This window comes from Mercenaria mercenaria, chromosome 4, assembly GCF_021730395.1.
Source record: "Mercenaria mercenaria strain notata chromosome 4, MADL_Memer_1, whole genome shotgun sequence".
Lineage (NCBI taxonomy): Eukaryota > Metazoa > Mollusca > Bivalvia > Venerida > Veneridae > Mercenaria > Mercenaria mercenaria.
The window spans coordinates 85,548,883-85,563,392 of NC_069364.1; the positions used below are offsets into that span (position 1 = coordinate 85,548,883).

General features: G+C 34.7%; 1 protein-coding gene across 8 annotated transcripts in view; it reads right to left on the minus strand.

Moving 5' to 3' along the window:
• The window catches only part of LOC123552352 (SH3 domain-containing kinase-binding protein 1-like), a 92,801-nt gene that overhangs the window by 15,145 nt on the left and 63,146 nt on the right, over positions 1-14,510 (minus strand). For 3 of the 8 annotated variants that reach the window (XM_053541864.1, XM_053541865.1, XM_053541862.1), the window contains 5 exons: positions 12,816-12,857; positions 9,602-9,716; positions 7,439-7,573; positions 5,656-5,771; positions 1,798-1,824 (listed from right to left, as the gene is read on the minus strand). In XM_053541864.1, coding sequence (XP_053397839.1) covers positions 1,798-1,824; positions 5,656-5,771; positions 7,439-7,573; positions 9,602-9,716; positions 12,816-12,857 — 435 coding nt within the window. The remainder of the gene's footprint in view (positions 1-1,797; positions 1,825-5,655; positions 5,772-7,438; positions 7,574-9,601; positions 9,717-12,815; positions 12,858-14,510) is intronic. The other 5 variants (XM_053541869.1, XM_053541868.1, XM_053541863.1 and 2 more) reach the window with 4 other exon arrangements.

Here is a 14,510-nt window from a genome sequence, read left to right on the forward strand (position 1 = left end):
TATATTGATCTGCCGAGACATGGTGACCCATAATATATAGATCTACCAAGACATGGTGACCCATTATATATAGATCTGCCGAGACATGGTGACCCATTATATATAGATTTGCCAAGACATGGTGACCCATTATATACAGATCTGCCCAAACACGGTGACTCAATATATATAAATCTGCCAAGACGTGGTGACATATCAAATATAGATCTGTCGAGACATGGTGACATCTTAATAGATCTGCCAAGATGTGGTACATATCATTTAGGGAGACATACTGTATAGATCTGACAGACATGGTAAATATATTATATAGATCTACCAAGATATGGTAACATATCAAATACAGATCTACTTCTAACATCAATAGCAAGCACTGACAAAGACTATGACCCACTCCATACTATTATACCTTCTCGGGGATACTTTAAATACATTCTGTTATCATATACAGCTCAAGTACAGATTTTTCTGACAATGAGCTTTTATGTCAAGGTAAAAAAAAAAGACACCGCCTTGCGGGTGCTGACGCTCATCTGATTTTTTTTGTGTAATAGAAATATTGTCCTACCCATGATTTTCTAAGTCTAAAAAGGGCCATCATTCTTGCAAAAAGCAGGATAGAATTATGTTTCTTGATGTACAGTGTCCACTTATGATGGAAAAACTGTTGCAAGTTAAAAGCAAATAGCTTGATAGTTTTATAGAAAAAGTGACTTAAACATAATACCAACCAAGAAAATGATTTCTAAGTCCAAAAGGGGCATTAATATATTGCAAAAGCAGGATGAGTTATGTTGCTTGCTGTACAGGTCAGCTTATTGGTGTGAACAAGTGTTGCAGTTCAAAGCAATACTTTGATAGTTTAAGAAAAAGTTGACCTAAACAAAAACTTAACCAAGAAAATCGGATATTTACCTAATCCAAAGGGCCATAAATCTGCAATAAGCAGACGAGTTAGTTCTTGCTGTACAGGGTCAACTTATGATGTGTAACAAGTGTTGCAATTTTTAAAGCAATAGCTTTTGATAGTTTGGATAAAAGCTGACCTAAACATAAAACTTAACCAAGAAAACATGATTTTCTAAGTTCAAAGGGCAATAAATCTTGCAAAAAGCAAGATGGAGTTTATGTTTCTTGATTGTTACAGGGTCTGCTTTGATGGTGAACAAGTATTCCAAGTTTCAAAGCAATAGTTTGAAGTTTAGGAGAAAAGTTGACCTAAACATAAAACTTAACAAGCAAATCTGATATTTTTCCTAAGTACAAAAGGGGCCAAAAATCCTTGCAAAAGCAGATGGAGTTATGTTTCTTGCAAATACAGGGTCAGCTTTGATGGTGAACAAGTATTCAAGTTTCAAAGCAATAGCTTGATAGTTTAGGAGAAAGCTGCCTAACATAAAACTTAACCAGGCAACGCCGACGCCGACGCCGACAACCGCTCAAGTGATGACAATAACTCATCATTTTTTTTCAAAAAATCAGATGAGCTAAAAAAGACATCCAAAAGTATTTATTCAAAATGGTTAGATAAATTACTTAAAGATTATGTTTTATTCATTTCATGTTTCAGCTTGTTTTAACTAAAAACACATAGGTGAGCTAGACTTGCTCACTTCTTTATTTCCTAAAAGAAAAATATCAAGAATGCAAAGAAAAACTGTAAGAAAAATGGGAAGATAGATCATAGAATCTGTCTATTTTTAGAACAAAACAAGAAAAAAATCCAGACTGGAATTTCTGCCATAAAAAGTTCATTGTCATATGAGCAGCAGAAGGGTGTAGCAGTGCGACCAATACCTTTATTGGTGTGTCGGCTGTCTTGGGCTGCAAACAAATACAGTATACAACACTTACATTCAAACAACACAATATAAACATAGCATGTGCAACAACCTGTGTAATCAAATATAACCCTCTTCCCTGCACATTCAAAAACCACTTACAGTTTCTTGGCAGCAGTGTAAGACTATGAAGGACATTTTGTAAACTGAGGAGATTATACAATATTTTCCAAAATGTTTAATACCATACAATTTTGTTTCTATTTTTTATTCAAGCTGATCCATTTGGTAACTCTCATTTAATGGCAATATATTGTTTTGTCACAAACAGAAACAGCAAGTTGTAACGTCTTGCAAGAGATCTTGCAATACAAGTTGTTAAGACAAAAACCTTACATTTGATTTTTTGAATACCAACTGGGAACCAACTTTAACATATCTTCAAACTAACAAGAGCTGTCATTAATGGTGACAAATGCCCCCGCAGCGCCTTGGCCCTTGACCTGTGACCTTTGACTGGTGACCCAAAGTACACTAGAATTGTGACTCAATAATACTATCAGCATGTGAATCTGTAGGTCCTGCTGCAGTGGTTCGCGAGTAAAGTGCCTTCATGCAAAAAGTTACATTGGCCACCTGTGACCTTTGACCTGGTGACCCAAAGTCATAGGGTCGTGTATTCAATAAGAACACAGCATGTAATTTGAAGGTCCTGGATGCAGTGTCGCGAGTAAAGTCCTTCATGCAAAAAGTTAACATTGGCCCTGTACCTTGACCTTTGACCTGGTGAACCCAAAGTCAGTAAGGTTGTGTACTCAATAAGTACTATCAGCATGTGAAGTTTAAAGGTCCTGGGTGCAGTGGTTCGCAGGTTAAGTGCCTTCATGCAAAAAGTTAACATTGGCCCCTGTGTCCTTGACCTTTGACCTGGTGACCCCAAATTCAGTAGGGGTCCTGTACTCAGTAAGTACTATCAGCACGTGAAGTTTGAAGGTCCTGGGTGCAGTGGTTCGCGAGTAAAGTGCCTTCATGCAAAAAGTTAACATTGGCCACTGTGACCTTGACCTTTGACCTGGTGACCCCAAAGTCAGTAAGGGTTGTGTACTCAATAAGTACTATCAGCATGTGAAGTTTAAAGGTCCTGGGTGCAGTGGTTCGCAGGTTAAGTGCCTTCATGCAAAAAGTTAACATTGGCCACTGTGACCTTGACCTTTGACCTGGTGACCCCAAATTCAGTAGGGGTCGTGTACTCAGTAAGTACTATCAGCACGTGAAGTTTGAAGGTCTCCTGGGTGCAGTGGTTCGCGAGTAAAGTGCCTTCATGCAAAAAGTTAACATTGGCCACTGTGACCTTGACCTTTGACCTGGTGACCCAAATGTCAGTAGGGGTCGTGAACTCAATAAGTACTATCAGCATGTGAAGTTTGAAGGTCCTGGGTGCAGTGGTTCGCGAGTAAAGTGCCTTCTTGCAAAAGTTAACATCGGCCTTCATGCAAAAAGTTAACGTTGTGACGAATGAACGGACGGACAGTTGAAAACTAATATGTCTCCCTTCGGGAGCATAAAAATAATGGTAGTTTGCTTTAAAAAGACCATATCTTTTATGTTTCTGTCGGAATATGATCAGTTTCCGGATTATAAACCTATATTTAAACAACTATATTTGGAAATTGCACCATAATTCTTTCAGTTTACAAACCTCAATTTTTCAAGATTCTGCAGTGGGGAATTGAACTAAAGGCATTTACCCGGTCAATGCCTATCACTGAAGTAAAGATGACTACAACAATCGCTCCTGAATCCAAACCTATTAAAGGTAGCGCAAATTATAATAATAAAATTGCTGAAAATATGGAATGAAATTAATCTTACACAGGCTGTTACTCTTGACAACAGTTAGTACTGCATGCAATGTGTTTATGATCTTCATTATCTGACCCTACATGCTTTTTTATTTAAACATTTATTATTATTAGGAAATGTATATCAAAACTTAATACTTGTATGTTTGATTTTAGGTATCATGCCAGGTTACAAAGTCAAATATCTAAAGGGTTCAAACAAACTGAATTTCTCTACTGTCTATACATCGCAGATTCTAAATAAAGGAAAGTTATCTTATCTGAATAATGCTCAATATATTTCTATATGCAGGGATATTTTTGAAGCACACAGCTATTATGACTGTTAGTTGGCATAACTTGTTAGTATAGGTATATGAAATGTGAATGTATCACTAGAAAAGTCTGCCACTTAGAAAAATTTGAAATTAAAAGACACTCTGCAAATATAAACTATAGCCGTCACTACAATTGGTTAAAATCTACCCCCCTCCCCCCCACACCTCGCTCTCATCCCAATACAACTTTGTCAGTAGAAATAAAGGTCCATATTTCTGCAATTGCCAACCTTGAAAAAAATCCTTATGTACATCTACATGCCATAGGTATGAAGTTACATTAGAATCCCACAACTAAATTTCTGTGACAGACTGCATGATCTTAAGATGTCTGCTACATCCCCCCTTCTCATACACTTCAATTTTCCTTTTAGTAGCTAAAGGGGTTAAAACTGATCTAAGACAATACCCAGAACTGTCCTCACATCAGTCTTGGCAAACATTTCTTGAAAATAATTCAGTTTTATCTTCTGTGTAACTATACAGTATTTATGTAGGTTGCTTTTTTACTACAGATTTTAAGGTAGGCAAACATGTTTGAAGTGTGCAATTTGTTAGAGTGCATAATTATATAAGTGCTAAAACATATATTTTTGGAATCAAATTGGGAAATGTTCATTAAAATACTTTATATCACAGCTTTTTCAATGCCCTTGTTCTGCAGATCTTAAGATATATTTTTTTAAAAATATCTTACTTTTTCTGAGAATTTGGTATCTCATTTAACAACCTAATTTCACAATTCAATCACTACATTCAATATTTTAATTTATTATTTGAATCAATTATATGAGTCACTGGATTAGTTCATAAAATCCATTATGTCAAAAAATATCATACAAGAATATTTTCAACAACAGGAGCTCTAGATACAGAAATTGCTTCATTTCAAAGATTAGATGGCCCAATTAACAAAAAATATAAATAAGCTGTATTGTTTTTCTAGAAAAGCAGCACTAATAAATATATTGGACAGAATTTAAAAAGAAACATCAAGTAAACTAAAAACATGAAATTAGACATAACTAAAACTAAGTCAGTCAGAATTCTATAAAATACAGCTAAATTTGGTATAGATCTTGTATTCCAAGGAACCAAGCATTTAAATTCAAGAACCAAAATTTTACTTTGCACACGTGTGTTTCACTAAAGGTGTTGCCATAGCCCTCCCCCAACCCCACCACATAATAATAATAAAATATATATACATGTAAACAAGACATATACTTTATATACATATTGAGACGACATAAAGCAATTTAAATATACATCTTGTTTATAGCTTATATTCAATTTTTAATCTGCAATGTATGGTCAAGCCTTTATTTAGGAAACACATTTCCGGTGTTAATTAGTTGCAATTAAGACAAAGAAATTAAGCACATTAAATGATTTGTGCATTGTTTTGAATCTTCACAGATATAATTTCTTTTATTATGTTTATTCAATGGTTTAATCCAAAACGCAGTTATTGTTAAATTTTAATGTCAGAAAACACTTAAAATATAGGTATCAGAACTTTTCAAAGCTTGAAATACATAACCAATTTCAGCACTAAGTTTGCCAAAATACTAATTCAGAAGGAAATATCTTCTAATTTATAGAATTCTGACTTGTGTTACAACATCAAACCAGTGAATATTGCTGGTATTAGGTGAGCTCCAACTTGGTGAAAATAGAAAAATATTTCCTAACATTTAGGATGAATACTTGAGAGGGTGGTCTTTTTGCTGGTCCTCGCGGCCGGGAAGCAGTAAGGTGCGTTAGTTTGTCAGATCCTGATTCCACTGCTTCAAACGCATGAGCTGTTTCTGAAACAATAATTATTTTTAAACTATTGTCAGTTTCTTGAAAAACAAATTAAACTTGACAGAAATTAACAATAGCAAAGGTAACATGAAATTAAATTATTCCACAGTAAACTAGAGATTGTTTTTCATGAAGAACATTTCATGCAGAACATAGGTCTCCCACCACTTACCACACAGAAAATGTAAAATATCACAAAATAACGGCCATAACAGGGCCATAGCACCAGGGAAAATCACTGAACCATAACATTACATCAATGTTCACAACTAGGCTTGGTAGTGGTAACTCCTGTGAAGTTTGGTGAAACTCCAATGGAAAAAGAGTAGTAGCACAGATCAAAGACATTGAAAAATAAAGGATCATGACTAAGCTGAAAATCATTTAATCTGAACATGATGATATTAAGCACAACTATGTTTCACACTAATCACTTGTGAGGTTTGGTGAAATTCTGTCTAATTGTATACAGCAAGTTGTGTAAACACTGTAAAATATGACAAATCAAGGGCCATAACACTGCTAAATATCACTGAACCGGAACATGTTGATGATATTTATAACTAGACTTGGCATTGACAAGTCCTGTATGGTTTGGTGAAAATAGCCAATTGGTGTATGAGAAGTTGTCAAAATATTATAAAATTTGAATAATTAATAAAGGGTCATAACTCCCCTAAAAATCACTGAACTGGAACATGCTGATAATATGTGTAATAAGACTTGGCAATGATCACTTCTTGAGATTGGTGGAAATCTGCCCTATTACATCAAAGAACAGGCTAACATATCATAAAATTTTATGAAATCAGGGTCGTAAATCTGCTGAAAAACATAAAAGCAGGACATGCCCATGATATGTACAACTAGGCTTGGCAATTATCACTTTAGTGAAGTTTGGTTTAATTTATCCTGGTAGGATCTGAGCAGTTGCCTAGACAAGGTAAAATATAACAAATCAAGGGCCATAACTCGATAAGTATATCTAGGAATACTCACTCCTGTAAGGTTTGATGGAAGTCTGCCTGATAATATAAGAGAAGTGATCAAAACGTAATTTTTGTAAATATGGCTGTTTCCATTTAATATTTTCGGGAAGGTTTGTATAATGATGAGATTTGCTTGATTTGCAGTGTGAGGGACATCACGAATATAGCGAAAATGAAACCCATGCGAAAATTTCTGCTTTTACAGTAACTGCCAGCAATATGCACAATGAGGCTTGGCAATGATCACTACTGTAAGGTTTGGTGGAAATCCACCCAATAATATAAGAGAGGTGACAAAAACATCATAAAATTTGAGGATTTATTTATTTATTTATTTGGGTTTTACGGCACATCAACACAGTATAGGTTATATGGCGCCAAACAGGACTACAAATTTTGGTTTCACATCGCATTTACATCGAAATAAAAACGAGGTATGGAAATCGAGGGCCATAACTCCCCTGAAAATCATCAAACCAAAAAATGCCAGATATGCACAACTAGCTACGGCAATGATAATTCTTGTAAAGTTTGGTGTAAAGCCCTCCAATGGTGTCAGAAGAGTTGTGTGGACAAACTTTGTGACATACAGACAGACAGCACTAAATCAGTATGCCTCCCCCATCACATGTGGGAGGCATACTAAAAGTAGTTTGGCATAATTATGCAAATATTGCTACCTGTTTTTGATTCTTCTTTCTTTTCCTCTTTGCTGACAATATCTACAGGTTTAACAGGTTTCTTTGTGAGAGGTGGGGGTGGGTGTACAGGTTTCTTTGCGGGTATAGCTGGCTGCTGGCTGGCTGTTTTGTCTTCTGCACAAAGAGGATAACACACAATTCATTAAATGTACAGGATATAAGAGCAGTGTAAGTCTGACAAGATTTTATAATTTAACTTACAATTTTAACCAATACTGTAAAATCAGGATACTTTTCACAAATAAGAACAGTTTGTGAAAATAGGAAAAATAAAGCCTTTGTGAAAAATTCTGACTTTACAGTAGCAATAAACTCAAGATGGGAATAAGTCAGAAATCAGGTTGTTATCATTGTTAATTCTGATGGCAACTTTTCCAGATTTTGCTACAGAACAAAGACCACAGTTCTCATTAGAACTACATGCTTTCTGTAAGCAAGATGGACAACTTCCTCACAAAGAATTCTACACTCCAACCAATGTTCCGAACCAACATCTGTCAGAGGCCAGAGATTTGAAGTCAGCAATTTTAACTACATGACCACGGAGGCCTGTCTTGGACCAACTCATATTACAGGTCGAGTCAAAATCTTATGTGGTTGTTTTCTGTGGTTTAAACAACAGGAGTATTTCAAGAATATCTAAATTCTGGGATTCCCCAGTGGACAGTATATTCAGTAAGTCACACTGGGACAATAAGTCAAACCTGATTAAAGTGTTGTTAGAGTGATATAAAAAATTTATATACAGTTGAACCTGCCTTTGCAGCCACCTGTATTAAGGTAGTTCTGCACATCTGGATCGAAATTTTTTCTACAATGTAGAATTTGATTAAACTCTGATTTTTCAAAACTTCAGAATATACCTAGAAAATTCAGCAAATAAAAAAGATCGTGTGCCTGATTTTTTGCTAGACTGATTTAAAACATTTGGACCTTACACAATATTTCATAATGGGAGTCTATGGGAAAATAATAACTTTCATATCATTTTCGCGAATAGCATTTTTTCTACAATGTAGATTTTGATGAAAATTCCCTGTTGTAAATAAACACATTGCCTATAATTTGGTGAAATAAAATGTATAGGGTCGTGTGCTTGTTTTGAGATATTTGACCATGATTAAAGTGAACCGGACTTCTCACACTAATTTTAAGATGTTATCTTGATTTTTTTACGTGTCATATAATAGGGTTATTATAACAGTAGCTAGATCTGGGATGCAGTATTCGGCTCGAGTGGATTTTGCCAGATCGGATCTCACGAGGCGCGCAAGCGCCGAGTGTGATCCGACCTTGCAAAATCCACGAGAGCCGAATACAAAGTCCCAGATCTAGCTACTGTTACAATGACCCTTTTATTATATACCTTTACCATTTTGATTCTTGTTTTGTTCTTGAACGAAATTTTCAATGTTTATCGATATTAAATTGAACTTTGTTAAGTTTTTTTGTGCGCTATTTATAGAAATGTGTCAGGTCATGCATATTAATGAAAATAGTCCGGCAGCATACAATACGGAAGGTACAATACGGAATTTGTGTCTGTCTGTTCATATTTAATTGTGAAATAGAAGCCGATTTTTTGCAGAATTTATATAGGTATATAATAAGTTTTAATATCATATTTTGACTTTAGAAATATAGCAACAGTGCCACTGTAATAAATTTACTCACAGGTTTCGATTAATTCATAAACTGACTTTCATTTCCGTACGCCGAATCCAGGCTTTATCTTACGTCTTCCGGATAAATGACGTTGCGCCATCACTTCCGGTTTATCAAACATGCAGAACTACCTTAACCAGCCACTTCCTAAATTGACTTTTTGTTCTATTTTTAACTTGTTTTAATAGGTCACCTGCAATAGGCAGTCAAATTAAGTTGCTCTCTCGACTGGCTATTTAACCCAGGTTTGACTGTAAAACCTCTCCACAGAATTGATGCAATGAACTCTAAGTCATCATTTTATATGAAATCTTGTTTAATAAGACATGAAACTGTAACATCTACATTAAGTTGATATATACTGACTTAGAAAAATAAAAGCTGTGGAAAAAGTGGCTTTGCATTTATTATAAATTTAAGCCTTCTGTGTATACTGACTAAGTGTTTTTGTCTTATGTAAGTGGAAGAGTGACATACCTTTAACTGGTTCTGGTTTGGAATGTTCTGTAACCGCTGGGGCTTTTTCTGGAAGTTTTGGGGCTGTTTTGGACACCGGGGCTTGTGTCGGTGGAGGTGGCTTCTTAGGTTTGGGCTGCAATACAAATAAATTGTTACTAATTAACATCCTTTAATAATGCCAGCACATGGTTCATGTTTAATACACATATAAACATGCAGAAAAGCAAACACACAATGCACAAGTTGAATACTGTATATATAATGACATACTATAAACTTCTGAAAGCAGATTAAAATTGATAATGGTACCTGTTTTATAAAAGCATAAAGTTGCATACACAGCTTTGACAAATAAATTGGCTTACTTTTTGTAAAATGCAAGTCAGACTTATTGCACATGCATCTCTTATTTGCAGATTAATGCTTACGACTTGTGTGAGTTTTCAAAACATCAACTTCAGTGTTTGCTTCAATAAAAGCTTCTAAGATATTAAACACAAGTGGTGCAGAGGAAGAATGGGATATATAGTTGATAAAAGGTTTAAATAATCTAAGCTTACACACTGAAAAAGATAAGATTACAACTAATGCATAAGGATATAGGCAACAGAAGTTTTCAAAGCCGAAGATGTTCTTAATGATCATTTATGTGTTATGAATAAATAAAATATTTTGACCAAAATAATGAGTATTAATCTAGATACAACTACTCATGAAAGACAATGATCCAACCAAGATGGGCAACTCTGATTCCTCCACATCTCCCAGAAACAAGTACACTAATCTTGCATTCTACCTTTTATCTCAAAAATGCATACCTTATACCAAAGAATGAATGTCTGGGACTGTTGCATTTTGCCAAATGGCGAGTTTATTTAGGTACACAATTCTCTGCCTTTAAAAATTCCTTTTAATTTTGTAACTGAAAATGGCTATAAATCAAACATCTGATAAATTTTAATTAACAGATTTTCTCCCCAAAATGATGCTGAAAGTCAGACATTCACTTATGACATAACTAAATTGATTTTTTATAAGTAGCGGGGTTGGAGTTTAGAAAAAAATGTGGAGTTCAAAAGGGGTTTACCATATAAGGTACTCCTCATAAATCTATTGAATTCCTTATAAATTACAATTTTCTGTATTCACAAAAGCCCAAACTTTACTAAGAATGCCAGGTCTAATCCTGATTTTTGAAAAGTGGATCCAATGTAGAAAATTTAATGCTGTATCTGAGTTTCTCTTATATATTCAATTTAACAGAATGTTTACACCAAACTAAAGCAGGCAGTCTCCTGGATGTTGCGTCTAGGGCAAGGAATGCCAAACACTAAGCTAATTTACATGAAAGCCATCCTCAAGCCTTTCATAAAGCTAAAAGAATTTTTAAAATCATACCAGTATTACAAAGATATGGCACTTTGAAATTTAAGAAATTGGCTATCACAGAGACAATAATTTCTTTTATTATAGTCAGGAAAAATTATAAAAATTATTTCACACAAATAAAGAAATCCAGTTTGATGTTGCCATGGAAACAGAATGGCTCCCATTTTCACATCATAATAAAACTGTTCTGAACTTTCTCATTTTTAAGCTGATTTTGAAAATTCTTTCAACTCCTTAAATGATTCATAAAATCCTAGCAGAACTGGGCTAAATATTAAAACAATGCTGTCTTCCCTTTTAAATAAGAGGGGGAGTCACCCAGTATAATAGACAAGATACATAATTCATATGTTATCCCACATGACAAACTTGCATATTGAAGATCCTCCAAATGTTAAAAGCTGGCTAAAATGAAACATGTACATAATGGCTTAATAGAAAAGATTGCTGTCTAAAATTTTGGAAACTTTTTAGGGGTGGGGGAGAGATGCAGGGGACCTTTACTGAAAATACTGATACGGAATAACTGTTTGTTTCAGAACCAAAATAGAGATTCCAGGAATTGAAACTATGAATGAAAGATGAAGGAAACCTTGTTTCTGTCTTGACTGAAGACTGCAAAGCACTATATAGTGTATGGCCTAGTGATATATACATGGAATCAATGAGAAATTGGGTATAAAACAAGAGCTGTGGGAGGAAAGCAACACTCGACTATTCAACAGCCTTGTCAGTTGAATGAATATGAAAGTCGAACAAGTGTGCCAGAATATCACAATATACGTCTGTCATGTAAATGTTACAGTAAAACATATTCTATATAAATTTGATGGACAGTAAGCCCAATGACATAATAAATTCTAACAACCAGGTTAAAAAGTTCCAAGAATAAGCTATTTATAGTAGCAACAAAGGGAAGTAATTCCACAAGAAAATCTATTCCACAAAAAACTCCTTACCAGGTACAGAAACATTAAAATACACCTAAAATTTGAAAGTATTATCTATGACGGTTGTGGTCTTGGTTTTTCCATACGGTCAATTATAAAAAAGTTACAATATAAGTTATTTATAGTAACAATCTCTGGTTACAGAGATATCAGCTTACATACAAAATCTGAACCAAATTTGGGAAGCCGGCATGGACGCATGGGTGAGTCCAATAGCTCTACCTATTCTTCAAACAGATAAGCTAAAAATAAAATGGGCAACTGGACCTTGAGTAACTATGCATACTAAAATGTACTAAAAACTGATGCAGTAGTGGAGGACAGTAAAATTTCCTCTATTAAGTGTGTGTGTGTTTGGGTTTACCATCTTTTTCAACTATTTTTCAGTCATATAAACGACGGGGTCTACTTGTAGCAGTGAGCACAATGCCAAACTTTATAGTGCTGCCTCACTTGAATATCACGCCGTAGACACGTGGCATGATACCCCACCCAGTCACATTATACTGACACCGGGCTGACCAGTCCTAGCACTATCCCCTTAATGCTGAGCGCCAAGCGAGGAAGCTGCTAGTACCATTTTTTTTACGTCTTTGGTATGACACGGCCGGGGATCGAACCCACGACCTCCCGCACTTGAAGCAGACGCTCTACCACTAGGCTACCAAGGCGGTCCTCTATTATGTATGCAATAAACTCTTTCAGTTGCCGATTTAAGTGTATCTCGAAAATGCAATCTTGTTTCATATGAACGTAAATAAACCATCAAAAATTTTCTAAGAATAGTGTTTTTAAACATTCTGTTTTTGAAATGGTACTGCTTGCTGATATGTGAAGACCAAACATGTTTCTAAATAGGACAACATATAAAGGGAAATAAACATTACACATACTTGTGGAGCAGGTGTGATCAAGGGTCGTGGGCCTTTGTTTGGCTGAAAATAAGCATAATTGGTAAACTGAAGTGTTAGTTTTCAATATTAAGAGTTAGTTGTTAAATCATAAACATTTAAAACACCAAAAAAAGAAAAAACAACAACAATTTTTATGCAAGGATCTCGAAAATGGTAGTGACTAAAGCCAGAAATAACCAAAATTGTAAGAACTTAGATTAAAATACTTTTTATTCCAACTTTAAACATTATATACACAAAAAAAATTACTGTGATTTTTGTGTGTATGTTGCCTACTTCCCAGACAATTAAAAGGCCACACATATCTGATATAAGACACGCATAAGTAGCAACAAGAGTATGTACCTCTGATAACACATTTCCATCACCATACAGTCAACATACAATTTCAGGGCATCTGATAACACTGATTTTTTCTTACCAATTTATCAAATTCTTAACACTCTAAAACTTGAAAGTGAATTTTCTAAGACATTGATGTCTTATTAAAAAGCTATTTTACACTGACTACAAGCATACCAAAATTCTTTTCCCTTCATTCTATTTCTTAATAGTTGCAATTCAAAGCTGTTATCACATCATATCTGGTATATTTACCAAAGGTGGTTTTCAAAACAAATTTCTTAAAAAAAAAAGCTAAATACTTCCATATTTAACCCTTTCCCACATCGATACGTTTATCACTGTATCTATCGATTACCAAACAGAAACGTATTGACCCGTGTCTATCGATTACCCGATAGAAACGTATATTATCGAGTATCGGCCATTTGAACAGAAACGTCTATCCCCGTATCTCATAATCAATCGCTTTATTTTCATTCTTTTCCTAAAGAAAAGAATTCCGGATGTTTACTAACGTAAAATATGGGATTTCGTCATCAATATTTGCGTAAAATATCATGTGGTTACTATTTAAATTTATCGAGTACTTTGCAAAAATAGACACCGGGGTTTTTTCCTACATGTGCACGACGCTACGTCATGGAAAATTACTGTGAAAACTACCTGCAACTGGCCGGTTCGCAGGACTTTCCTCTTTCTAAAAATAACAACCATTTAACATCCAAGTATTTTTAAATGTGTTAGGTCATGAAGGTCACGCGTGATACATGCGGATTTCCCCTAAACAACAGTTTGTGTATACAATGGCTTGGAATTTATGACCTTACATAATGGGAAGTGTTAATCAAAACAGGAGGACCCCGACTTCCAAATATTTTATGACACCCCAAGAGTTAATTGCAGCGGAAGTCACCCGTGATGTACCGACGTTTGATCAGCAAAATATTACGTAATATTATCTAAAAATATTTTAAATTTTAGCACAAGAATACTCTAGTCAGTTACGAGTCTCGATGTCAGCGATCTTTTTGCACTTTCAGAAATTTTACGATCCGTTATTTATGTAGTGTTATTCAGTTTGATGGTTGTTGTTTTTTTATATAAATACTTACCGATTCCAATTCGGAAGATGAGTCTATTAACTATAAATCAAACTTTCAAACATCAAAATGAAATTGTATATGAATTTCAATGTGAAAGTAATCCAAAACAGAATTTTACGCCTAAAAATATATTTCCCTTACTTTAACACTTTATATCTTCGAAACTCAAACAGAAACTACAATGAATTTTGTATCATCGGAAAGAGAATTTAAATTGCTATAAACT